The sequence below is a fragment of the Papio anubis genome, chromosome 1 (assembly GCF_008728515.1).
Source record: "Papio anubis isolate 15944 chromosome 1, Panubis1.0, whole genome shotgun sequence".
NCBI lineage: Eukaryota > Metazoa > Chordata > Mammalia > Primates > Cercopithecidae > Papio > Papio anubis.
This window is the reverse complement of record NC_044976.1, coordinates 12,170,001-12,197,918: the sequence shown is the minus strand read 5'-3', so window position 1 is coordinate 12,197,918 and position 27,918 is coordinate 12,170,001. Positions and strand designations below refer to the sequence as shown.

General features: G+C 45.9%; 1 protein-coding gene across 11 annotated transcripts in view; it reads right to left on the bottom strand.

The window, feature by feature from the left end:
• PRDM2 (PR/SET domain 2) overlaps positions 1 to 27,918 on the bottom strand; it is a 127,440-nt gene that overhangs the window by 16,626 nt on the left and 82,896 nt on the right. For 6 of the 11 annotated variants that reach the window (XM_009197708.4, XM_017957359.3, XM_021936239.2 and 3 more), the window contains one exon: positions 23,269 to 27,658. The exons of 2 other annotated variants lie outside the window; for them this stretch is intronic. In XM_009197708.4, coding sequence (XP_009195972.1) covers positions 23,269 to 27,658 — 4,390 coding nt within the window. Of the gene's footprint in view, positions 1 to 18,318; positions 19,880 to 23,268; positions 27,659 to 27,918 lie in introns of those variants that run through there. 3 more of the 11 variants (XM_021936236.2, XM_009197735.4, XM_021936243.2) reach the window with 2 other exon arrangements.

The following is a 27,918-nucleotide window of genomic DNA, read 5'->3' as shown; positions in this document are numbered from 1 at the left end:
GGAGGATGGCAGGGGAGGGAGGCTTCATGGAGAGACAGTTTCATTTTGGAAAGATTCAATTTAAATCGAGACACTCAAGGGAGATGTCAGGTGGGCGGCTGATTGGAGATTCTAATGAGAGTGGAAACCTGGGATTGGTCAGCATCCGGGTGGTATTTAACACGTGTGACTGGATGAGATCACCAAGGGAGAGCAGAGATGGAGCGAGGGGACAGAGCCTAGGGACAGAGGCAGGATGAGGGGGAGCAGCCAGTAATGCGCGGAGACCAGGAAAGGGTGGTGTCCAGGTGGAGAGCATTTCAAGGAAGAGGAGGATTAACAGCGTCCACCGCCGCAGATGGGCCAAGGGGGATGGGACTGGAAACCAACCACGGCATTGAGCATCCTGGGGGCTGCTGGTAACCTTGGTTTGATGGCTCCTGAAGAAGAGCCAAATCCCTGAAAGTGCGTTCGAGAGAGAGGGGGAGGAGAGACACTGGAGGCAGGGACCCAGAGGATGCTTCAAGAAGGATGGAGGGAAAGGAATTTGGGAAGGAAGGAGCTGCCGGCTTTTGGAGGACATGGGCGCTGCAGGGCTCCAGGGTCCCCATCTGGCCACGGTGCTCTTCCAAGCTCCCTGCCAGACTTCCGTGGGCATCCTGGGTTGGGACTCCTGCCTGCCCTGGTCCCTCCTTGTACCTTTTTCTTGCAGTCTTCAGGAGGGATCTCTTGGGACAACCATGTAGAAAGCTGGTTAGGCCACATCGCTGGCCACAGAAGTCTTACACAACTCTCTCTAAATTCTCAGAGTGCAATTCATTTGAAGTCAGTGTCTGATGTTCTGCACTTTTGCTGAAGGTAGGGGAGAGGCAGAGGGTGGGGAGATGGTGCAAAGGCAAGACAAGCCTGTGATCATGCTGATTCTCCCTGGAGGCCGGGTGAGGGCCCACAGGTGGGACCTGTGGGAGCCACCGGCCCTCAACCACTTCCGGGAACAGTCGACATCCACTATAGGACCCACCTTCCCCAAGTGGGAAGGCCCACGTGCTCCAGGGGGCCCCTGCCCATTCAAATGAAGCCCCCAGCCTGGGGGAGGGACTGAGAAGACAGAAAAGAAAGAAGCAGGGCAGGAACCCAAAGGAGGATGGGGTGGGGATTCTAGAGCCCAGAGCTGGAATCCTAGCTCCATGACTGACTTGCTGTGTGGCCACTGGAAAATGCCTCGACCTCGCTGAGCCACAGGAGTATTGCCTGTAAAGTGAGGATGTCAAGCAAGAGGAAAAAAAAAAAAAACATAACCGCATCATCCACTGAGCACTTTCTATGCACCAGGAGCTACTTTGGGTAGCTTTTGGGAGCTCCTCAAATTCCCAGCAGTCCTGTAAGGCTGGGCCTGTGATGGTCCCGGTTTACAGAGGAGGGTGCTGAGGCTCAGAGAAATAAAGAAGCTGGACACTCAAGTTCCCTCGGCTAATTAGAGAAGCAGCCAAGATTTGAATCCAGGACCATTAGATACCAAAGCCCATGCCCCACTCCCTGACACAGTTCCCACAGTAGTGAGGATTGAAGAATTGTTTCCAATATCCCAAAGCCAGGTGTGGGTGAGCCTTTGCCCACAGAGCAGCTGCACTGACCACCTACGACTCTGGCAGTCTGTTTCGGGCTGGACCCACCTTCGCTCAGAGGGCACCGGAACAAAGAACCTCAACCTCGGGTGCTCGCTGCAGTCCCCGGGGATACTAAACCGATCCTGATGCCTGCTTTCTATCCCAACAAGTTCTGATTTCGTTGGTTTCAGGTACAGCCCAGGCATCAGGAATGTTAAAAGGTGCCTTTGCAGGCCACTGGTCTAGATCCCTGTACTCACAGTGTGGTCCCCAGACCAGCGGCATCATTTTCCCCCGGGAGCTTGTCGGTAATGCAGACTCTCAGCTCCCACCCACTCCGAGTCAGAATCTGCAGTTTAAGAAGATCCCTGGGAGAGGCATCTGCATGCGGGCACCACAGGATCACGGGGCTGGGGAACTCCTTCGGCGGAGTCTCGAGTGTGGGCAGCCTGCTAGGCTGCAGTGGGCAGCAGGGGCCCGTTCTGAACCCTGGTGAGGAGCTGCTGCTTGGTGAAGTTCTGTAGACAAAGTCTCCAAATGAGGGGGCCGAAGGGGAGAGAATGAAAGTAGGCCTTGGGAGGCAGTGGTAAAAGTGTGACGCCACGGGCCCAATGAGTCGCTGGGGTGCCTTCAGGTGAGACAGAGCCCTTGAGTACCACCGGTGGGGATGGTGGGGACACCAGAGCTGACCGTGAGGAATTAGTACACGCCTGCCCGTGCGCTGTCTTCATGTCATCCTCCCTTTAGCCCCGGGAGATGGGCTGTTATACCCTTTTTATGGCGGAGGGGATGGCAACACAGAGAGGTTAAGTAACTCGTGTACTTAAGAAGTGTGAATAGAAGGACAAAGGGAAGATTCATACCCAGATCTGATTCCAGGGCTGGAGTCAGCCTCAGCAGACACATTTTTCTTCCTTCTCATCAGCCCACCGCTGAGCCCCCAATGTGGCCTCCACGCTCCCAAAAGATCGATCACGCCCCTGCTTTGTAGAGCTTCTAAGCCAGGTTCTGAGGTCTTCATGAATTCCCCAAACCTGTTTGGGTTGAACTCTAAATACCCAGCATGTGACAAGCTCGTAACACCTGACCCAGCTGACAGGGAGGCTGGCCCGCCCTGGCCTGAGGTGACCTCGGCCCGGGAAACCTGCCGGCGGGGAAAGCCCGGCTGTGGCTGCCTCCTTTGCTGCCAAGACCCAAGAAGTGCAGGGGACCCCAGAGGCCGCAGGGAGCAGCCCTTCCCTTCCAGACGAGGAAACCGAGGAGAGCGAGCAAGGCACTCACTCACAGTCACACGCCAGGTTGTTCCTTGGGAGCGGTGAGGGGCCAGGACTAGGCTCACTGCTTATTTGGGGGCATTGATGATGGGAAGAAGGGTAGTTGAAGCCCCTGAGGACTCGCTGAGGGCACTCAGATCTCTATAACTGGCTCTACCTGCCTGGCTCCCCCACTGGACTGGGAGCGCCAGGAGAGCATGGTTGGAGTCTATTCACTTCTCACCCATTGAACCTGCCATGGGGCCTAGTACAGGTAGGTGCTCAGAGAACGTTTGCTGAGCAAACGGATGGCAAAGCCAGGCTCCTGGTGCAGTTCAACCCTGAAATGTGCCGTCCATGCTGCTCAAAAACCAAACCCTCCCAGAATGGCTTCCCATAAGGTTTCTCTCATTGCCAAGCTCCTGCCCAAACCCTGGGCAGGACAAGTTCTCCATTTTTATGACAGTTCTGTGAACCTAACCCTACAGCCCTCAGGCCTCCCCAGCCCACCTTCCCCACTCCATTCAGCGCAGGGGTTCGAGTCTGGAGAATGTCACCTCAGCTGGAAACACCGTCACTGCCTGTGACATGACCAGCCCGGGTGAGAGAAGCCCAGCAGGGTGGAGGAGCGGCTCCTCCAGCTTCACAGTTTCCTCCCTCCTCTGCCTTCACACCTCCTAACACATGCTCCCCTGCAGCCACCCAGTTCTAGGCTGCCCCAAATCCTGTCCCTTCTTTCCTCTCCAGTGGAGCTGAAACAGATTGCTTTCTTCAAAAGGCAGCTTCTAAGAGTAGGAGGGAAGCCAAAAAGAAAACACGAGCGCAAAGTGCGTGAAGACTGATGAACATAGAAAAAGCAGATTCCCAACTTGGGAAGCAAGAGATGATGGTCCCTTATGAGATCCAGCAGAAGAGCCCTTTTTAGACGGTAAGATTCTGTAAGGACACTAAGACTCCGTTACTGTCACCACTCCGTCTTTTAAAGATGATCTAGGTCAAAGAAGTCAAAAGGATTACATAAACCCCAAGGATGAAGAAAAGAAGAGCTCACCCTGTGTGTGGTTTGGAGTTGCTGGGGCTGAGAGTCTCAGAAGCCTCATGTGGCATCTGCCCTGGACCGAGAATTTCTAGAACATGATGATGATGCCTGCACCGGACCCGGAGCCGGTCCAGGGATGCTAACAATGAGAGGCAGCTGCCCCCTGCGGTGCTCTCTGCTCCTGCCTCGATGCTCAAGAAGCCTGTGGGAGCTGGGGGTTCTTGGCTACCCAAGAGGTCAAAACCAGCTTGTCTCGGGGCGCCTGGGTGTGCCTGGCTGGCAGGGCGTCCCAGATGCAGGGCTGGCACTGTCACGGGAAAGCCACACTCACTTGGTGTCTGAACGGGTGTTGGTCAACATGGGGATGACGCTGCCCGAAGGGCAAGGGCATCGTGGGCTGTGGGGCTGGAGGTCTCATCCTCAGAATGTGCCCAGGGTGCAGGGTTGAATAGTAAAGTCGGCTCTCGTGCCTTCTCCCTTTCTGTTCGTGATCCCCAAAGTCCTCAAACAGGCTGGAAGGTGGCCAGGACAGGACAACTCAATCTCCCTTACACCTGAGGAGCCTACAGGGGCCTGCAGGTGTCAGATGACTCTGATCCCGGCCATCTGGCCCCACCCTGGACTGCTCAGACCTTCCCAGGATCCTGCACTCCACTCAGGTTGAGAACTGCTCCAACGGACACCCAGCCCAGCCAGGCACTATTTGGGGAGACCACGGAACGATGGCCAGGTGGCGCATGTGGAATGAAAAGTCTCCCAATGTTTCTTACACGTTACCAGCATTTCCCAAAACCAGGTTCAGTGGAACTGGTTCCCACAGACGCTGTATGTGTCCTCATAATCATTTGCGTAATTGCAGCTAACATTTCCTGCTTACTGTGTGCCAAGAACTGTGCCAAGTGTTTGATACGGAATAATGACTTTAATCTTCCCAAGAACCTTATGAGACGGGCACTACTGCATTTTACGGATGAGGAACTAAGGCACAGAGAAGTTAGGCAACTTGCCCAAGAACACACAGCTGGCAGGCAGCAGAACTGGGATGGAAGCCCGAGCCATTTACCTCCAGAGCACAGGCTTGTGAAACCAAATGGGCGTGTCTCTGCAGAATTTCTGGGCCTTTCATGTCCTGACAGGCAGTGTAAATTCCTAAGAAGAGGAGACATGTTGTCATCTACCCCAAACTTACTTCCTGTAGTTATCTGATAGCCACTGACCGCTCACTCTGCCAGTTACTGTGGGTTACAGTGCTGAGTCAAGCAAACACACGCTCTGAACGCACAAGGGGAATTCTGCAAGGGATGGCTTTGTCAAAGCCTATCCCTACTCAGTTCCAGGAGAGTGGCTTCCCATACACAAGGGCCCTGGCCTGAACCGTCCCCTTGCCCCCTCCATAGGATGTCACTTCAGTCCTCGCTCACGTCGATGCCCGTGCCTGCAGTGCCCTCCCCAGCATGGCCTCCTCTCCAGCCCCAGGGGGGCACTACGGGAACACTAGGCACATGGAGCCTTTTGACCCATCTGGTTTGATCTGGTGCTCCTGGAGAGGCAGAGACCATGAGGTAAGTCTGACAGTCCTAACTCCGCCACCAGCAGCCTGAGCGGGTCACCTGCCCCCTCAGTACAGTTTCCTTTATGAAATGAGCCTAATGCCAACTTTGTACGGCTGGGGAAGCATTCCCAACGCTGCCTGCATGGTGCCTGGAACAGAGCAGGAGCTCAATGGACCTCAATCCAGAGAGGCTCTTACAAGAGGAGACCCCTCCAACCCTCCTTCAGAGAGAGCTGGCCCAGCAGACCAAAGCAGGGAATCAGTAAATCAGCATGGGTACGTTCCTTAAGCATTTCTTAATTAGAAATAGAGGGATGTGTGTGTGTTCACCAACCTTTTTGATGGAGAAAAACACACAAACATGCTGCCTGACCACATTTTAAATTCATGACCGCAAAACTCCGGTGGGCTCCCAGCGCATATGCCTCCTGGCAGCCCTTGTCTGTTCCCTGGTGCCGTTCCCTTGATTACCCACATGGCTGCTGTTCACCATCTCCCCTCTTCCTCCACATCTCCCCATCCTCACTCACCTCCAACGATTTCGCTCCCTATGGCACACACTGATGGTGGAACAAGACTCCCACAGTTTGTGCCCTGCCTCCCTTCCCATCTGCCTTCTTCCTTGTAAGGTGGGATGCCCTCTCCTGAGCCCCACTTCTCCCAAGGGTGCCAGGCCCCATCCTCTTTCAGGCAGTCAAGGCACTCCCCATTTCCACTCCAGAAGTCTCTAGTCCCGCATCCATGTTTTATTTCTCTCCCTAGCATTTATCATCTGACATGCTATTTACTTGCTTTCCTGTCTCCACCAACTATAACATAAATTACATGGAGTAGGACATTGTGTCAGTTTTGTTCACTGCTATATCCCCTGGTACCTAGAACAGTGCCAGGCATGTAACAGCAGGTGTAGGCCCCACATTTATGAATGAATGAATGAATGAATGAATGGCCAAGATCTGCACTAACTTTCTGGACTAAATCACACCCACATTACATCATCTGTAACTTCCAGTTTTTGTTAAAAGTGAGGAGAGAACCTAAAACACTTATAAAGGGAATCTGAGTACAAAATCTTCCTATGCCTTTATGATCTCTGTCCTGGTCCCTGCACATTTTAAATTTTCTCACCCATACCTAGCTGGACTGCAATTTTTAAGCGAATTCCTATGAGCCTTTCTAAGAATTCAACTTGTTTTTCATAAAGAGCTCTATGCTATTCATCGGCTTGTATAATATTTAATTCGATTGTGCAAGTGTGATAATAAATACAAGTGGCATAAACAGGTTTGGGAACCAATGCAACTGACCTTTGGCATGCATTTCACTTGGCTGCTGGGAATGGAAGCACATGGACTCTCTCCATGAGCGGTAGTCAGGATTTCCAGAGCCAATGAAGAGCATGCATTAATATGGTGGGTTGGTCAAACTAAAGTCAGTTGGGCTTCAACTGTATGTTTTATCCACAGTTGGCGTTCCAACAAAAGTTCAGAAGGATTTCTCGTCCCATTCCATTCTCCAAGGCCCTGTGCTTTGCAAAATGTTCTTTTTTTTTTTTTTTTTTTTTTAATAGATGGAATTTCGCTCTTGTTGCCCAGGCTGGAGTGCAATGGTGCGATCTCAGCTCACTGCAACCTCCGCCTCCCGGGTTCAAAGACAGGATTATTATCCTGTCTCAATCTCCTGAGTAGCTGGGAGTACCGATGCCCGCCACTACACCCAGCTAATTTTTGGTGTTTTTAGTAGAGACGGAGTTTCACCATGTTGGCCAGGCTGGTCTCGAACTCCTGACCTCAGGTGATCCGCCTGCCTTGGCCTCCCAAAGTGATAGGATTACAGGCATGAGCCACCGCGCCGCCCTCACAATTCTTAATTCTCTGTTCTTCCTTAGGCAAGGGTGAACATGCTCGACTTAGTGACTAAGTAAGTGGAGGAGACCTCTGTGTTTGCTTGGAGTGTTTGTGACTCATGAGGGTGAAGGAGAAATGTCCAAGGCAAGCGATACTGTGTTGCAGATCCGGTTTTTGGAACAGCTTTGTTAACACAGCCCATTCAAATGCATATGGCACCATGAAACCCGTCAGTGTTTAAACCCTAAGAAGATGATTCATTATTTTGAGCAAAAGTCAGAAAATGTGCAAGGAAAGTCATCCATGGCTATGTATTTTGGGAGGCTCTACTAGGGAAGGATCTCCCCATTCCCATCCCTTAGGAGGTCAAGTGTCAGGAGATGGAAATTCAAGCTTGGTACCACAGAAAGGGTCACCCTATCTTCCGGTCCAAAAACAGGGATAAAAGAACCTAGAAATCTGAAGGAACAGTTGAATAGTTTACCCACATGAAGTTCAGGATGTTCAGTTATCGTCAAACATAGCCTGTGAGGACTTGTATCGTTGGTGTGTGTACCAGTGTAGACTGGGAGGGGAGACTATAATTCCACCAGTACCTTTGAATTAATAAACTGTGCTGTCCTGGGTTTCTAGCACAGTTTTTTGCTGGTCTCTATGGGTTACTGATTGGCTTTCATCATGCATTTTTAACCTTAAGGACTATGCCCAGAGGCAGTAACACTAATTTTAATTAGCTATCACCAGCCATTTTTTTCTGGCTTGATTTTAATGGATCATTTACCCATGGACAGGACATTCTCTGTTCAATCACCAGCAGTTAGTTGCCCCAACATTCACATTTTAAACCAAGAGGTCACAAGTTAGGGTCACATAAGTAGGTCACTGAAGCGGAGCGGTAGCTTTGGCTCTATTATCCTTGAGGATTTTTCTTCTTCTTCCACAAATACTGAGTTCCTACCACATGCTCAGGGCTATGGTGGGTGGAGGTGAACACACACACGCAGGGCGCTGTGTTGGCAAACCCCCAATTCTCTCTTACCTACGACACTCAGAAACGTCCCCAGCTCCTGAGCTGCCCCTGACGCATCTATTACGGGGTTGTTGTAAGAATTAAGGAAAAACATAATTGAAAGTGTTCTGAGAGTTGAAACGCGCTCTAAGTATATCAGAGATGGTAAACAAGCAAAGGAAAAGAATTTAAAATTAAAATCAGAAGAAATTCAGTGATAAGGGATACCATGCCATTAAAAATTTAAAAACTTTTTAAAAAAGAAAAACTTTAAAAGCCCTCAGAAGTCCGGGTAAGACTCATTTGACAAGCTGATAAAAATGAAGATTTCAAAGTCCCACCCCCAGAGATTATGGTTTAGTAGGTCTGAAACTTTTAATCCCCCAGGTGATTTTTTAATGTAGGTGGTCCACTGAGCAAACATCCTGGGCAGATAATCCAAACTAGTGCTCCATCACACACCCAGGAACACAGGCAGGAAACAGCACTTAGAGCTGTAATTAACAATGCAAACCAAACCACAAAATGCTCTTACCTCGCCATGTGCCACACACAACTCGGAACAACACCTTAATAAAACACCTGCTGTTAGCTGGCACTCACAGGCTGTGTCTGTAATTTAAAAAAAATACTTTCAAAGGATATAAACCTATCATTAATTACAGGGTTGGAATAACCTGGCACGGCATATATTTCAACTACAATATCTGACACCAGTTCATTGAGGCCTAGCAAATGCTTGGCTCCTACGTGAAGTTTGTAAAGTTAACACAGATTTGTTTTCACTAAACTCACTTGTAAAATTCAATCACAGGAGCCTAACATAAGCATGAAGACATTAAGAGTATAAAACTCACACCTGTTAACATATACACTGGCTATGAGAGAAATTCCAAAACGATTCCAGAGAAACATTCTGAATCCATAAGAGAAATCTGTTTCATGGGCAGGTCCATCAATCTCTGCTAAAGGTAGTGAACTACAGGTACTTCCATGAGTTTGTAAGGACCAGCTCTTTAAAACTATCAAGATTCGACCACTTGGCACCAAATAGATTATTTATTGTAAACATAAATTAAAGGACACAGGATGGTAAAGAGAAGGAAACTCTTGTTTCACCTGGCAACAAATATTTGCTGAGAAAGGAACTGACTGCACTTTTACCCAAACTTTTGTTTCATTCTCTCCACAAATCATTTCTTTAACTCATGTGTTTTGGGAGCTTAAAAGGAAAAAAGCAGTCCATTATATGTGTGTTATACTTAATACTCTCCTATCTAGATCACTTGTCCCAGCAACATCACTTACCAGCACAGATCAAAAGCCAAAGTCTATTATGTTTTGGTTTTTGGCTTTCTTGGAGACAGGGTCTCGCTCTGTTGCCCAGGCAGGAACATAGTGGTGCAGTCAGAGCTCACTGTAGCCTTGGCTTCCTGGGCTTAAACAATCCTCCCATCTCAGCCTCCTGAGTAGCTAGGACTACAGGTGTGTGCCACTGTACCTGGCTTATTTTTTGTAGAGATGGGGGTCTCACTGTGTTGCCCAGGCTGGTCTTGAACTCCTGAGTTCAAATGATCCTCCTGCCTCAGCCTCCCAAAGTGCTGGGATTACAGGTGTGAGCCACCGCATCTGGTCAAGACCTATTGTTAATGAGTGAGCAAACTGTGTCCAAAAATCCATGTTCTGGAATTAATGCACTTGTAAGGGAGGTCCTTGGGAGATCTCTCAGGGCCTACCATCTCTTTGTTGACATATGATAATTAACAGGACCACAATCTAGCTTCCCAGCCCACAGTTAACAGAAGTATAACTAAAGGATGCCAGGAAGCACAGACAATATCCATGAGTGACAGATGGAAAAAGGAGATCTTGAGGAGTACGCTCTTCTCAAAAGTCACATCTCAAGCTTCTGGATCCTCTAGTGTGGGGTCAGGATCTCCTATATGCCAGAATCATCTTTTCTACAACAAAGTATTAATTGATGGTTACCTTGAACCCTCAAAGAAGGGTGAAACTGAGTCCAGTGTAGTTTTAAAAAACAGAAAAGTAGCAGACACGAGATCACAGGCAGCAAATACGTGGCACTCCAGAATCACTTCGCCTTTGTGCATACAAGGCAGACATGGGTCACTTAGCCAGCCCTCTTCCCCTGAGTGTGAACCCAGCGTCAGAATCCAGTTCTATGCAGCACCCTGGGCAACTGCTCCCCCTACACAAATGGAAACCTGCTTGTCAACTGTGGCTTGGAAAGACTTCTGTGAAAATAGAAGGGGGAGAAGTTGACCCCAGAGAGTAGGCTCATCCATCCTCTGGGCTGGTCAGTATCTAAATCTGCTTCTTCTCTAACAGAGCTGGAGGGATGAGGCTCCATCCCTGGAAAACAAACAAACGAGGCCTGGCCAAAACGTCAGACATGCTGGTTTCCCAAGAACATACAAAATGGGTTCATCCCGGGAAGAACTAAGACATCCATTCACCTGCAACACACTTTTAAGCTCCTTCAAATCTGCTGGTGCTTCTTGGCCTGCAGACAAGGTGCTTACTAAGTCACATTGTCTGCTGCTTGATGGCGATGCCACTAAAAGGCGGCACAGGGGCGTGACCAGGGGCCCCCTTCTGCCTCCTCACTCCCAGACCCACAGACGAGAGGTAGAACAGACTCGCGATTAAAAAATGAGCCGGACCGCCTGGACTTGACTCCTGGCTCACCTCCTACCATCTGTGACTTCAGGCAAATTGCTTGACTTCTCCGTGCTTCAGTTCCCCCATTTGTAAAATGGGAGAACATAAAAGTATTCACAGGGCTCTTTTGAAGATTAAATGAGGTAATACATGGAAAGCCCTTAATGTCGTGGCCAGCAAGCATTGGTGATCATCCTTACATTATTACTGTTTCAGCAAATCGAGGTTATTTGGCTTTCATGGTTTTACAGAGCTAATGAAATGCTTTCTTCTGAACTTACCTTTTAAAAACTGGCATTTGGTTTTGAAATTCAAAACCAAGAGAAATAGAAAGTTACAGGGAGGAGGTGATAGAATAAGAATGAATCATCTTTTTTTCTCACTTTGAATTGAAAAATGATTTCCTGTCTTACAGCTCACGTCTCTTTAGTTCTGATGGGTAGGAGAACCTGCTATAAAAAGGAAGTGGCTCTGGTCCACACAGGAACAACTCTGGCCTGGCAAAGACACAGCTAAGGTCCTCGGTGTCACTGGTGGCCAAACCAGGAGTTACAGGCCACTTGAGAGCTTTCTCTCTGGGCAGACGCAGGAGATGAGGGAATGTTCTGGCTACTACAACTCACGCTGTCATGAAATCTTATACATGGCATGCCAGGCTCAACTTTTCATCAGATTCAAACTGAGATTAGAGAGGACATCATTCAGTCATAATAGTGATGCTGACAGCAGCTGACGTTGACAGCACTCACTGGGGTGAACAGCATCTGTGGTCCTTCCAGGCTGCTCTCAAGTTGTCTTCGCAGCAATTCTTTGTGGTCAGATTGATTATCTCCCTTCCACAGAAAGGAAAACTGGGGCTCAAAGAGGTTGAGTGACTTGCATAGATTAAGCTTACAGAACTATACGTGATAAAGCCAGAATTCAAATATTTTATTCAACAAATATTTATTGAACAGCTACTACATGCCAGGCTCCGTTCTATTAATAGATGCTGGGAATGCAGCAGTGAAGAAAATGAAGTTCCTGCCTGGGTAGAACGCTCATCTAAGAAGGGGAGACACAGAGTAAACAAACATAATGAGTCCATAAACAGAATGTACAGAAGGCTTAAGGGTCTTGAACAGTAAAGCACAGCAAGGAAAGGGATGAGGGACCAGGCAGTGTGACAGATCGATGGTCAGGAAAGGCTTCTTGGAGGAGGTGCCAGCTGAGCGGCCTTCCAGGTCCAGAGCCAATGCCTGTACCTACAGTCCGCTGCCTGTCATGAAAACAGTAGAACCTCAACCCCGGCTAGCGTTGGCCTGCACCTCACCATCTTTTGTGGAATGCAAGTGGCCTTCAGGAAATTCTGAACTTTGAATTTCCATTTCTATGTAATCACGGCAGACCAGGCTGAACTGAAGCTCTGTCTCAACTTGCATTGCTCTCACGAGGGGCCCTGGTCTCAGACTGAGAAAGGCTCCGGCGATCCTAGGAGACTGAATGTCCAGAGCTCCCCAGGTACCAAGCTTGTCCGACCTGCAGCCCACAAGCCACATACAGCCCAACACAAATTCATACACTTTCTTAAAACATTATGAGGGTTTGTGGTATTTCTTTTTTTTTTTTTTTTAGTTCATCAGCTATCATGTTACTGTATTTTATGTGTGACCTTTCTTCCAGCGTGGGCCAGGAAAGGCAAAAGATTGGACATCCCTGCTCTCTACTCTCCATGAACCCCGTGGCTCAACGGCTCCGCACTTACCTAGACAGAGAAGAACACATCATTCTAGGAGCCTTTAGGAGTGTTTTAAAAATTCTGACAAAGCTCTAGCCTCACCAAAGGATAGAACCACCCACTCATGAAATTAATAGAAACTTATGCTTCTCAGTTTCCACGAAGGACTTTTTTTCTCTTTCAGGGCTTTTGAAAAGTGAGTCGTTTTGGCAACAGCCTCTTCCTCAAGTTCTTTAGTGATCACCATCATCGAAGGTCCCCACATGCTGCCCCTTTCCACCCGGGGCCGGCTACTAAGACCTGGCAGTTTCCCTAGCAGTGCCTCCCTAGGTCTGTTTTTGTGAGGACTTGAGCACCTGGCGCCGATTAAGCGTCTGCTGTCATCACCAGCGCCACCACAGCCATCAGCCACTGGATCCTCACTGGGAGCACACGCTGCCTTCTGTAATGTGCACGGCACATGGTAGGTGGGGGGCACAGAGCTCCACCGCAGGCCAGGACGCTGGGATGCCGCTGGCAGCATGCCCTGCCTTTCAGTAACTACCAACACCCAGGTAAAGAATATCCAGATGGGTAGGCATTCAACGTCCATGTTTTTCCCATGATCCTATACACTCTCTCTGTGGTAGAACTGCTCTCTGGCCATCAGCATCTCATATGGGGCACACAACAGCTATGTACCTGCAAGTCTCTCCAAAACCCAAAGGCACAGTGATTAGGTGGTTTCAAATTGTAGTTGAACTTGGCCCTGGAACCAGATGGCTGGGTTTGGAGTCCCCACGTGTAGCTATGGGAAATATTTCAAGTGACGTTGCCTATCTCAGACTCGGTTGATCTATCTGTAAATGAGAATACCATCTCCGTCAGGTGTGGGAGAGCTCAAAATGTAAAGAACTCAGAAAACTGCCCCCAAGCATTGGAAAGGCCAGTGATACTCCAGGTGCATCCTCACCTGCCTCCATGGTGGTTAGCTACACCCTGAGGGTGCTCTTAGAGTCCTAGGACAAAGTCCTCCAGGTCTACAGCCTGAGACCTTGATGATTCAGATTGGCTGTTGAAAGATGTTTTCTGAATGGCTGGCTGACTGAATCACAACAGGAGAATGTGCCTGAATTCACAAGTCCAATAATAGCCTGGAAATAGAAGCCATCTGAAAATGTTCTAAACTTTAACTGGGTTGGCAAGGACTGGATGCGATTATAAAAAGCAAGTGAAAAGAGAATGTTACTGCAAGGAAAATTGAATCCATCAGTTTTAAATAACTTCATTCCAATAAAAAAATATTGAAATATATTTTGGGCCAATAATTATTGCTATGACAAATGCAACCACTGTACATTGAAATTCTGTTGTTAAAAAATTAAAATAGCCACAACTGTCTCCTAAGGCCTAAATGCCCTTTTGTTAACTTACCTGTGTAACAAATTCCAGATTTTTTAAAAGTGAGTCCTATTTTAAATGTACATTTACATTTAATGCTAAGACTCAGTAGATACGTAAGCAGGATTCCAGATTATATCATAGGCTCCTGTTTAAACATGAATAAGGAAATATTTTTAGCTTAGGTATGTTCTGAATCAGAACACAAACCTGGGCTTTAAAATCCACCTGTAGCTTTCCGTGGTTGCTGAAATGACACTCCAGTTCTCTCCCCTCACTGAGTAACTCAGGTGGTACCTATGAAAAGATGTTCAGAAACATGGCTTGTTCTGTTGACTTCCTGTCATGGTTTATTAGCTGGACATGGGAAGGCACATTTAGGCACCAGTCTTCCGTAAAATGTTTATGGTTTCCAGAATGTCCACCTGAATTTCTATTGTAAAAAAAGTGTTGAAAAGAAATCCAGCTGGCATAAAGGAGGCAGAAATGCAAGCATGTGCAAATCCTATTACCCGCAACAGGTCGACAAGTTTACTCTAATAAGTATTTCTGGGTTACCTTTTAATGATTCACAATTGAATGTGATTTTTGCAACTGCAAGTAATTTAATGCAGAGTCATGATGGTTTTCTCAATTCTTAATGTAGAAAACTAAATGAAATCTACATACCCGCTCCAGGTTGTAATCCTGTACTTTAAAAATAACCTATCAGCAGAACGCAAATACCTATTTGTTTTGCATGTAACGCACTATTTGCTGAAGTCGGGAGGCAGCCTAGACCAACTTTCTGTTTGGGTTAATGGCCAGCAGCTCAAGGTTCTCTGCTGGTATCTGAGGAGATGCTTGAGGATCCCTGGGCCTTGAGAATCATCTCCAAAATCAAAGGGTATTACTAGAATGAGCTTGGCTTCTGTTAAACAGTCACATTGCCGTGGATGAAGCAGATGGCTCTATAAAGCCAGCTTGATTGACCTGAACTAATTGGTCTGTGATGGGGGTAGAAGTTTATTCCACAGTGAGAGGGAAACTAAAAGCAAATGGGGCCAGGAGCAACTCCTGACTAAAAGTCTCGGTGCACCAGGAAGATTTCCTTACCCACAAATGACTGTTCTACTTGCTCACTAAAGCTTCCAAAAGCTTTTACGGAGAAGGGACTGCATCCTGTTTTCTACATTTAGATGAAATAAAATTCCTTAAAAAACAAACCAAAAAAAGAAACCTACCTATAAAAATGATGGACTGCACAGTGCAGCTTGGAGTTCAAATCCCAACTTGTCACCTTAGAGTTGTGTGCCCTTGGAACAACATCACTTTCCCCAAATCTGTTTCTCCATCGGTAAATGACACCAACCTCAGGCTGTCATTGCCAAGACTTGTTTTGTAGATGCTCAGCAGAGTACCCAGCGCACAGCAAGCGTTGGAAAGCCACGCTAAGTCCACCCTAAAGCTTCTCAGATCATTCCACCACCACTCAGAGGAAGTGGCACAAGGGCAGAAGGCGGGGAGGGAGGAAGTGACGTGACCCTGTGTAGATGGCAACAAGGATCGGGCCTGGGGCCTGGGGCTGCAGCACAGAGATCCATGGCACCACCAAGGAGCAGTTTCGCACTTTTTTCCCTACATGCCACCCACTCAAACCTCAAACTGTATTCAATTTCTATTTTGACATTAGATGTTTGGTCTAAAATCTTAATGTCCACATGTCACCATTCTCACCAATCTGGACCTTTATTTTTCTTATCCCATAATACTGCGTATTCAAGGTTCTGCTTGTGAGGCAAACCCTTCAGGAAAGGTCAAGCCACCAGAAGGGCAGGGCCCAATGGGGCTTGGGCCTTGGAATCAACATAAGCCAGAGAGAAACTATACATTAGGCCCGTGGTTCCTTCACCCTCAAGGCCTACCACCTCCTCTTTCCACCGAGTGGACACGGCTCAGGATTGGCTTCAGAATAACCGATGCCCTAATGCCAGCTGCACGCCCCCGCCAGCCTGAGGAAGAATGGGAAAACAACACTGCCCACTTTGCAGGATGATACGTGGCACTGCAAGGCCTAAAGCGCACACAATTCTCTAGCAATTGAGAGCTACCCTCATCTTATTTCTTCCCATATTAAATTCAGAAATTCTCCTGTGCCCTTAATTTACCTGGGGTCTTTAAAGTACATATTACCCAGGTAGGTCCCAGCCCTAAATGGACTCATTGGAAAGTCCACTTGTAGGGCCTTGGAACTAGTAGTTTTGACAAGCTCCCCAGGTGAAGTGTGGAACCCACAGTGTTGAAGGGCAGGGCTTGTGGCTCCCCATTTTGTTAAGTCTAGCAGAATGGCCCATCCACACCTCCAACGCCCTCGAACATACGCTCAACAGCAGTGCTTTACCAGCACCTTCACTGAGGCTGCCCGAAGCGGCAGCTGCAGGGGTGGTGCCATCAGGCAGGAAAGAGGCCATGACAGCTGGGCCTGTAAAGACTGATGGGGAATGACAAACCATTTTCTGTAGCTATCAGCCTGGTCTTTGAAGCACTTTAAATGTGGCCTTTATATCCGAGTCAACCCTTTTCTCATCCGCCTGTGCTCTAATCCACTTTCAAGGTAAATTGCCCTTTATGATTTTTTTTTATGGATTCATGTCAATATATTCAAAGCGAGGTTCAATATCAAATCAAAATCCACATGAATAAAATATCAAATGCATTAAGTGAGCGATAATTTTAGTAGAGTCATTTTAACGTAAGTATTAAAAGCCGGGAGTCATCCAGATTATCGGCACTCAGATATTAAGCTAGAAGCATCTCCTTGACCACCTAGCCTTTGGGGAATTGTGACAGCGACGAGGTCTGGAATGTGAAGTATAAAGTGGGGAAAAAAGCCACTATGACCCACAGAGGTCAGGATTTTTGTCCATTTTGTTCAGTGATGTATCCTAAGCACCTAGAACACAGCCAGGCATACACTAAGTACTCAATAAATTAAGTTGATTTTGTAAAATATCTTGCTAGAAAGTACTTGTAACAACTGAGACGAGACAGCCAGCCTAGCAAGGCATTTACCAGAAACACTGTGAAATGCTTCAATGGTAACAGGGACGGAAGGCTTTAATTAGCTTTTGATTTTTTAAAAAATGTTTAACTCTATCATAAAAGAGTCAAAGCAACCCAAACAAGGCAGCTTCGCCCTTGGTGAGATGGATGTGACGTGGTTCCTTGGTGACTCCTCCAGTAAACATCTGAGTCCCTGTCGTGTTCCAGGCAGAGCCAGGGACACCGTGGAGACCAAACCATCACCCCACCCTTTCAGTCCAGTGCTTGTGTCTGACGGCATCCAGATCCAGGAAAAAAGATCTCTTCCTCAAAGGCACACTCAGAAACCAGCCAGTCCACTCCCCACTTTTTGCAGGCTGGGAACTATGATCCAGAATGTACAGGAACTTGCCCAAGGCTAAAACACCAAAGACACAGCCATGGAGGGCGCTTGTTGGAGGCCCGTTTACTGAAGGTACAGGAAGGGATGAACGGCCGGCAGATGGGTTCGGATGGAAACCCAGTTCTCCCCCAAGACCATGCTCTTTCTCACAACGTTCAGCTCCTCACAGGGCACTGCTGCGTGTTCAATCCTCATTTGTTTACAACTCCTAATATCAAAGACCACTTCTAGATTCCCACCAACCTCTCTCCTCCTCCGTGTTTTTCTAAGGGAGATATATCGTATGCCAGAAACGTGAGCATCTGGCCAAGGGAAGCTGGCTATCCCTTCACCACCTTTCCCTGAGGAGTGACAGACAGATGTGGTTAGCAAACTGCTATGATGATAAACTCTAGGAAATCGCTTATAGTCAGCCATTTTTAATCTTAAAAAACCCCGGCAATTTCATATAAACTGAGTATGTCACAATTTTTTGGTTGCATTCCTTGGAAATCCATAGAAATAAACATCAATCTACAAATTAAACTGTCAGGAAGCACAGAGACCCCACAGATGAAATTATTTTATATTTTACTCTTACCCGAGTGAGTTCACAAGGTACTTCTTGGCATCGTTGCCTGACTACATGTCCACCCTCTACAAAGAATTCCAACTGGAATGAGCACATGTTCAGTTACTGTCAAATAGAAACAAGTGAACAGACGCCAGGTGCACTGAGCAGACGCCGCACTTTTAAATTAGAGCGCGGCCTTTGAATAGTCCTCCACACACCTTGTTTTATCCCCTAACTGCTCCCAATTACGTACAAAATGCAGTCCTTTCACAGATGTTTAGAAAGTTTTTTATTGGTTACAATAATATAAAATGCATTGTTTAAATTCTCCTCTAGTTATTAAGTGTTTGCAGCAATAGCACAAAAAAATCTTTTTTTAATACATCTGACGAGCCCCAGTGATTTCAATGCTGGAGGGAAAAACAGCAAACAGCACTCTTGTCTATCTATAATTAACCTCTCTCTCTCTCAATGCTACATTGGTTAAAATCAATGGACAACCCCTTTTGGTATGTCAAATTGTAAATTTTAATGTTTTCATTAGAATAGTCTTTTATAGCACTCTCCAAAAAGAAGCAATAAAATAACTAACAGCAAAGTTCAATACAGGAGCACTCTCCGGGTTAACAACGCCAACAAAAAAAGTGAAATGTAAATCACATATAATACAATTGAAGCGTCCAAAACAATTTAAATAATTTTAAATATTTTATTTTTAAACTGCTACAAATGCTTTATACAATATTTCAACATAAAGTCCCCATAACAGAAATGTAACAAAATGGGAATGATAGTGGAAGGATTAAAGTGGCACAAATTCACCAAACAAATATTAAACTACAAATTTTTAAGAGGTAGATTACTTTTGAAGTCGAGAACAAAAAACAGTATGAATAAAACCTAGCCGCTTTCCACCAACTCAGTCATTAATTTAGGGGGAGGCATAAAATGCAAGGACAAATGGTATTAATATACTTAGGAAGAGGCCAATTTGTTGTTTTTAATCTCTATTAGAGATGCAAGTGTAAAACCTGTATGCAAATTCATTTATACTTACGTGTAGACATACATCTGTACAGGCCTGGGATGCGCCTGTGCATTGATATATTGCTAAATAGTCTCTGATAATATAATAGTTATAAATTAGTGCCAGATAAGAATCTGAGAGGATAATGTCCATTTGGATACACAAACGCAACACCAGAATAGGCATAAAAAAGAGTCCATATCCAATCTGGTTTCCTCTCCATTAAGCTGGCAATCTACTTGTGATTTAAAAAAACAAAAACAACAAAAAAACAAGAAATACCAGGGTAAGAGATCAGCTAAATGCCTCTCTCTGTCTATAATTAATTTAAAAGAAAGGCATCAAGAGCTGATATGTGACCAAAACGTTTTAAATGAGTGCATCCAAATTTGTCATCCCTGAAACCTACAACAAACTACTGCTAAAACAGAGAACTTGCTTTGCAAGGTTAAGTTCAAATCATTCCTTTCTCCACTACGTGCCAAAAACAAGGGTCATGCTCACATCTGAGGTACCAGTCCCATGACGAGGAGCCAGTTCATCTGGCCCGTCTTACAGTGCCCTTCTCTTTGGATCTCAATCACCTGGGCGCCCAGCATGCGCGTTGGGCCCCACCGAAGCAGCAGATGCCTGACTCTAAGCCTGCCGGCAATCAGTTGAATGTTAGGATTTTTGAGTCAGCTTCAACTGGTCTTGCAAGCTTGGTAGATTTCGTATCCTTTGCCGTAGTGCTTATCCTAAGTTGAGCATGCAATACCTTTTAGTCAATTAAGGTTTGTTTTGTTTGGGGGGCTTTTCTACAGGAAGTTCCTAGAAAATAAGAAAACTGAAGATAAATGACAACATAACATAACCTTACATGAATTGACCATGTTAAAGAAAAAGGTGAATAGACCGTAAGACAAATGTTATTAAGACGACAACACACACATGACTGAAGGTATTTAGGAACGAGCGTCCTACCCAGAAGATACACCCTGCAAGGAACTACACGCATTTATTTCCAAGGGGTGTAGCAGAGATGGAGGAGAAATTAGCACTTTATTTTTTTTAATCAATTCCTGGTAAATGGAAAAACTTGGTCTAGAATCTCATTTTGCTTCTCTACCTTTAAGTTTTCTTGACTGACTGCGACAGGAACTCAGTTTGAAAAGAAAAAAGTAGCTCTAAAAGAAGTATTAAAGAACCCAAAAACACCACGGGGTTCACAAAGGTGAAAGATGGGTAGGAGGTGAGTAGAGAATGTACCTCTTTCCTTCCCTTTCTGTTTTATTGGAGCCCCTGGAAATGATCCCTTAGCAACAGATTTAAACTCGGCACTACAGAAAGCCATGGTGAGGGGTCGGGGGTAGGTCACTGTAGTAAGAGCTGCAGCAGGAGAACCTGAATGACTGTGGCATGCCTGCTTTCCTGTGTTTTGTCCTAAGAAAAATATTTGGAGCACATGGCTTTTTGACACCTTGTCTGGCACCATGGCTTATGTTCCAGGAAATGACTCTCAGTGTTAAGTAGAAAACTCATGGAAAAATCACATGGCTGATTGCAAGCATATACTTGAAAAACTGTGGAATCCTAAAGTGGCATTGAAATGTAAAATATCTGAGTATCGAAAACTAGCTCTTAATCACAGCTTGTTGTAAAGATATACACAGGACAAGGATGTGCTGCCTGTTCTATAAGTCATCCCTGTGTATCCAACAGGGTAAGTAAAGCAAGCTGCAAACAGAGTGAAAGTGAGTATTCCTAGACATGTAATAGATGTGATGACTCCTTGTGTCAGGAATCATCCCTACACAAAATTTACAAGTAGAACTATACTTAAACAGGAAGACGACTGTAGTTCAAACAACTCCTTATTAGTGTAATGCAACAAATATGCACTGAGGCTGAGGCCGCCTCTGTAAGAGCCCTGGGCGACACGTTAATGACAATCATCATATTACCCAGGTCTAAGTTTACGAATCCCAGTTTTGTGCTAAACTAACTACAAAGTACTAAGACCAAAACAAACACTTCAAAGAAATGCCCACTTTTGTGTCCAGATAGTCAAAATATATCTTGATGAATATTTGTTTTCTAATTCCCAAGAAGACTTCTCAGGTTTATGGTGAGTTGGTAAGTGGACCCTTGGATCACATTCCTGACCTACAGATGTGTCCACAGCACAGTTCCAGCACCTCACACAGAGCTGCCACCAATGCCTGTCATTACCGTCCACGGTTAGGACCATACAATGTTTTCTTATCTGATTCTTCTGTGCTTCCTTTTAGGCCAAATTTCACTCCAGCAAGGTAACCCACTGTTAACTATCAAACAAAGCAAAATAATGAAAATTAACTGGAGCAAAGAAGAGACATGATTTTTAAGGCACTTTAGTCCTCTGTAGTCTTAAAGGTTACTCAAAAGACACTGGGTAGAGGCTATTTGAATAGACTTGATAAATTTATAGTCACTCTGACAGCTATTCTTTGCAGAAATTAATTTTTCCAAATCAACTTTAACCCTGAACTGTGTAAGTGGGGCCCAGTACAAAACAAGCACTTCTTTTAGATAACACTGAAGACAAAAAGGATAGAAACAGTACATTCTAAAGCATCAACCACCTGAGAGGTGTTTTATAGTACAATCTGTGAAAATGAAGGCACATTCTGTCTGTTGAAGATATAAGCAACTGGAAAAGGATTCAATTTGATCATGTCCTATTGGTGTGGCACCTCCAGAACACAGACTGAGCGCAAACAGGTGCACAATTCAATTACTAATGGCAAGCAGTTTTGACAACTGATAACACAGGTGCTTATTTTCAGCAGAGCTAACCTCCAAGATGCTACCTATGTATGTGCCGTGGCCAGAGACCAAGTGTTGGTCAGACCTATGGCAACTAAATATTTAACACATTTATGAAGTAGTTTTTTAAAAATCTGATCCATTAATCCTACAGTAAATCATTCAAATCAGCCTGAGTTAATGATTCTTCTCTATCTTTAGCTGTGATTTAAGGCACACCAGCATTAAAAATTCTACCTGATCAATTATGCAGAGCTAATGGCACCTGTGTCCTCGTGACCTCTACAGAATGGCAGTCGCGTCCACACTTAGGATCCCTAATTCCGCTTGCTTAAAACACCAAAGAATGTTCAGATACCAAAAGCTATAGCATGAAGGCCTAGAGTCAGGTGGCATACCGTGAAAAGACAAGATTTACAAGTATTTTGCAGAAATGCTATCTGATAAGTAATTTTCACAAGACTGAACTATTCAGAAAGAAACAGCAGGAATTCCAATACACATCCACTTCGGACAAAGGACTTAGAAAGTCTGAGAATCCAATGTAACAAATTCAACCACTGCCCTCTCTCTTCATCTGTCACTGAGAACAGTTCTTAATATAGGAAGCACAGGCAATAAAGCAGTAAAGTCACTTCAAATCTAAGACAAATCCTTCTATCATTAATGAGGAGACAAAGGTACTGACAAACGAGGCTGCCATGCCCTGGGTATCACACTGGCCTGAAAGAGCCGCCAAGGGTCCTGCTTGGAGTTTCAAGCACGTCTCTCCTACTCTGCTTCCCAACCAGAACCTGACTTGTTTACTGTCCTATGGCTGAGCTCAGGAGGTGGCGGACAGGACTAAGGCCTTTTTAAAGGACTATGTTTTGTTTTGACCGATGCAATCAGTTGTTAATATTTAAGCATTGGCAATGAAAGAAAGTCTCAGGTACTAGATCTATACTGAAGTCACAGAAATATTAAACAAGATTGTAACAAGGTTTACTAATGAACTTAGTGACCCGTCTTAACCTAAGAAATGGCCTATGATCGGGAAATAAGACACGTGACACTGAGCTATTACCCAAGACATAAAGGAAGTTTGAGAGGATTTCATATTTTCTTAAGAGTACTTTTGAGAGCTTTTCTATAGTTTCGAATTCAATTTACAACTGGCCATATTAAAGAAGTGGCACCACTTTGTGAGTCCTAAGTCTGAAATTAAAACTATTTATTCATCTCTAAAAGCAGCCAAAGCAGTGACCCTTCATGCCTTTAACTTATGCAACAGCTATTTCCTTTCAGTGTTTAGGTCGAAATTTCACAGGGTGGGGAAAAAAAAAAAAAAGCAACAAGAAACCAAAAACCGCCCATAGGCAAGGATACTGTCGCCTTCCCAGTCTTTCCCTCCCACCAGCTCCTGGGCTTACCTGAAGTCCTTCAGCTCCTGCTTGGCGCTGCCATCCTCTCTCTTGTTCTCACTCAAGTCAGCAGCAGCTGCCAGCTGAAGGCTTCGGGTGACTGGCCCCCCGCTCCGCTCTCTAGATTTTATATTGAACCGGTCTGTTCTTCTCTTACTCGCCAAGGTGGATTTGCTTTGTAAAACGGCTTTGCTTTTCTGTACCCTCACGTGCAGGCTCCGCGATGTTTTGCTGGAAAGCTGAGCAGAATGATTTTTGGCCACAGCTTTAGGTTTCTTCCCCTCAACATGAGTTATTTTGGCCATTCTTATCGGGCTGGAGTTCCTTAAAGAGGAGGAGCTTGGTTTTTTGGATTTCACCGAAGCTGCAAACTTGACGTTCTGCTTGGACCTGAAGGATGAGGAGGGGAGCGGGACTTGGGTGGGGCCTGAGCTGCGGGCTCTGGTCTTGCCCAACGGAGTCTGCATGCTTTGCATTTTAATCTCCGCATCCGCTGTCCGTCTGCGGTGGTTGCTGTTGCTGTTTTTGTCACTACTTGCAGGTGATGAGTGTCCACCTTTCTTAGATGAATGAGAAACTTTTTTTTTGGGAGGCGAAAGGGGTTTCTTGGGACAGCTGAAAGCGGCGTGTTTATTCAGGCTTCCAATGTAAGTGAACTCTCGATTACAGTAAGGGCAGATGTGAGAGGATGACTCACAAGCATTTTTCAAGTCAGCCTTCTGCTTTGCAGATTTGTTTTTCTGAAGAATTGCTTTCTGTACAAGCTGATTTTTTTTCTTCAATGCATTTAATTTGAGCTTATTCGAGGACATTTTGCTGAGCTCAACACTAAAGTTTAGCCTTTTGGGCTGTCCCATTCGTCGGAAGGCATTTTTCCCAGAGTTATCTAAAACCACCACGCCATTTTTGGGTTGCACAGTTTGTTTTAATGGTACTGGGTTCTTCTTAGGCGTGTACCTCTTCTTGTCACTTGCAGAAGCACACGCCAGGATATGTTTGTGCAACTCCGGCATGTTGTCGACACCTTTTCCACACTTGGTGCAGCGAATGGCAGTAGTAAAAGTCTGTGGAATATTGTGTGTAGTGAAATTTGTGGCTGTCACACCAATCCCCATGGGGTTACGGTGATGGTACTGAAATGGAGGTGGTTTAAAGCTTGGGTAATGCTGATTGAGGCCTAATCGAACATCTGGATCTTTTGTCTTTATTCCAGAAGCCATTATTTTTATAGTCGTGTAAAGCTCTTCAGAGGAATCATTTAACTCCTCTTCTTCTTTCGAAGTTTCTAAAGGATCTTCTGGCAAGCTCTGCATATGCTCTACATGGGCCTTGCTGGGATCTGTAAAGTTTTGGGGCCTCAGAGTCCCGCTTTCAAACTGGTGATGTGTGCACACCTTATCTGGGTGGAGATCTCGCTGGTGCTGCTGCAAATTGCACAAAAAAGCAAATTCTTTTTTACAAACAGAACACACAAAGATATTCCCAACTCCATGAAGCAAAAAGCGATGTTCTGACAAGTCCGTTTTATCCTTAAAAAGCTGCACACAAAATTCACATTTGAAGGGCCATTCTTCAGCATGAATAGATAAATGTTTGGTTAGATCTTTAATGGAAAGAAAAGGTGATTCACAGACATTGCAAACAAAGTTTTTGTTGAATGTTTCCTGAACAACATCCTGTTCAGCAGCAGACTGGGGCTCTTCCCTGGGTTTCAGACCTTCATTCTCCAATTCCTCCTGTTTGAAAGATATCATGGGGAGAGAAGCCTCCAGATTATCACCAGAGGAAACAACAGATGAGATCGCGGAGAGAGGAGGTGGAGAAGGAGAAGAGGAGGAAGATGAAGAAGAAAATGAAGAGGAGGAGGAAGATGAAGAGGAGGAAGAAGAAAGTGTTGGAGGCCCGGGTGATGCGGCAGACATCAGGGACTCCACAGGAGGAATGGGAGAGGGAGAGGGGGACACTGTTGGGGACAGAATTGGAAGTGGGGACTGTGCAGTGGCATTTGAGAGTGGAGAAGGGCATGGATGTGGAGATGCACTGGAAGAGGGGGCTGGAAGAGGTACAGTAGGAAGGAGGGGAGGGGGCGGAGTGGCAACAGTTAATACCGGGGGACAGGGTGGAGGGGAAGAGGGATCTGTGGGGATCAAGAGAGGAGGCAGCTGACCAGATGAAAGGGAGGGTGTCTGCAGGGCAGGTGATGAAGGACAAACATCAGGTGGGGACTCAACAGTAGGGGCAGGGAAACCAGAGTCCGGACCGAGGTCAGGATCTGGCTGAGCTTCTAGGGATTTACAAGGACTTGGGCTCCTGGTCATATCTGCAGGGTTTTCTACAGGTAAATCGATGCCATTATATTCATTGAGAAGAACCTTCTGCAGCATGCAGGTGGTTGGTTTCCTTTTCTTTACAGCACTACACGTAGGCTGCACTGAATGATTCTCTTTGAATTCCTTGCCTTCAGAGTCACTACAAGGCTTTTTATGCACACTGAGATCTAAGACAGATTCCCACTGGACTGGAGTCTTGCCTGTACCCTCAGTCTTCTGTTTGACACCGCTGGATAAATCCAGTGGCTGCTGGTTGCACACACTGCTAAAAGCAGAACTGGCTGTCCACTCTTTAGACATTTTATATTCATCAAAGCATGGAGGGCTCACAGTTTCTCTCTCATCTCTCCCAGACAAACTCCAAGCTGGTGAGTCACTATGACTTTCTAATTTGGATTTTTTGGAAGTCAGCACTGCATCGGTCCACGCTGCTTTCCCATCACTTGGCTTTCCAAAGTCTCGAAGGGCAGGACTGTGCTGTGGAGAACTGGGAGGAGAGCTGGTCCGCCTCTTAAACCTACTTGAGGTCACAGGCAACATTGATGCAGGAGCAGACACACAAACAGGACCTAATTTAGCTATTTCAGTTGCTGAAATCCCTGCAGGAGGAGTTAGTTTATCTTGGGTTTGAAGAAGTTGCTTGAGCTTTGATGACAAATAAACACTTTTCTCTTTATGGAAAGACACCGCCTCCGTTGTTGATATGCTAAGAGGAAGACTTAAGGAGCAGGAGGGGGCCATGGGGTCAGAATCTGCTTCGGCCTTAATTTTGGGCAGTGCAGGCGGGCTCGCGGTTCTCCGTTTCTTGGCCTCACTATTTGTGCTGCCCGAAGGCTCTTTAGGAAGATCTTCTGTTACAGGGACCTGTGTGGTCTTTATATTTTGAGTAATTTCCACCGTAACTGGAGTAAGCAGACAATTTATACCATACAAATCTGCCGAAGCAGACTCCATCTCAATCACATCACAGTTACTAGTGTTGTTATTAGTTTGAATTTTACCATCAATATAGTAATTTAAGTTTTCAGAGATATTGCTAGAAATGTCCATGATGTACACGTCATCTGCTTCCCCTTCCTCCTCTGGCTCTGTGCTTGGTACATAGACGTTCTGGGTGGCCTGGGCCTGTTCTGCTGGAGGCTGGGGCTCTTCAAGGCCTCCTTTTCGCCGTACACCTTTGGGAATCAGATGGCGTTCGTGAACTCTACGCTGATGCCGTCTCATATTAGTATGAGTTCCAAAAACCTTTTTACAATATTTGCACGGATGAAGTTCTTTAACTTCCCCATTCTCTTCTACAACAGAAGAATTTACTGTGTCTTGGGAAGCCTTCTCTGAATTCATGATCAGACAGTCTGGCCCAAGACTGGGAGGACTCAACTCATCTTTTGAAGTAACGTTTTCTCCAGATGCTTTGCCATCAGCCAGGTCCTCTGACGGCTGTAGTGTTTGGCTGGGTTTCCGCTTTAACCCTGCTTCGTGGCGCCGCTCATGCCGCCGCCGGTTAATCTGTGTGCCAAAGGCTTTCCCACAGTACTTACATTTGAAAGCATGATTGATGGTGGATATATGGATATGCATGTGACGCTCAAGCCCCTGTTTGGTTGTAAACTTCCTTTCACAATGCTGACATGGAAACATAAACGTTTCAAATACATCACCATTGGCCTCTTCTTTAGTTCTGGGGATTTGCATGGCAGGTGCTACCTCTGAGAAGTCTTCAAGAGTTTCTTCTGAAGTTGTTTTTGGTTCCTCTAATAAATCTTCTGGCTTCTCATCACACCGTATTTCTGGCTCTTTCACAGAACTTTCATTTGGCATGCTGGCTTCTTCTTCCCCCTCTTCTTCCAACTCATCATCATCTTCTTCTTCTTCATCCTCCTCCTCTTCCTCCTCCTCCTCTTCCCCCAAATCATTCACCTCACAATCTGCTGCTTCTAATCGCTCGTCTGGTTCTGGCTGTGGCTCCCAGGCAGGGGCAGGGGTTGCTAGTTCTGGAGGAACCTCCTGGAGGGTGGCCGGCTGCTCAAGTGCTGAGGCTGAAGGCTTCTCTTCGTCTTCTTTAGGACCTAGAAAGCACATGGAAGTGAAGCATGGAAGTGAAGCATGGGAAACCAGCTACTTGGTGAATAATTTATATGATTCAAGTGATTTCTCTTACCACCTAAAACATGAGGGAGATGATGAGGAACAATAAATTACTTCTATTTTATATACTTAATTGATAAAGTTGTATTGGATATGAATCCATTTCATTCATCCATTCATTCAACAAGTATTCAGAGTACCAGCTACATACCAGGCAATATTCCCAGCAGTGAGGATACAT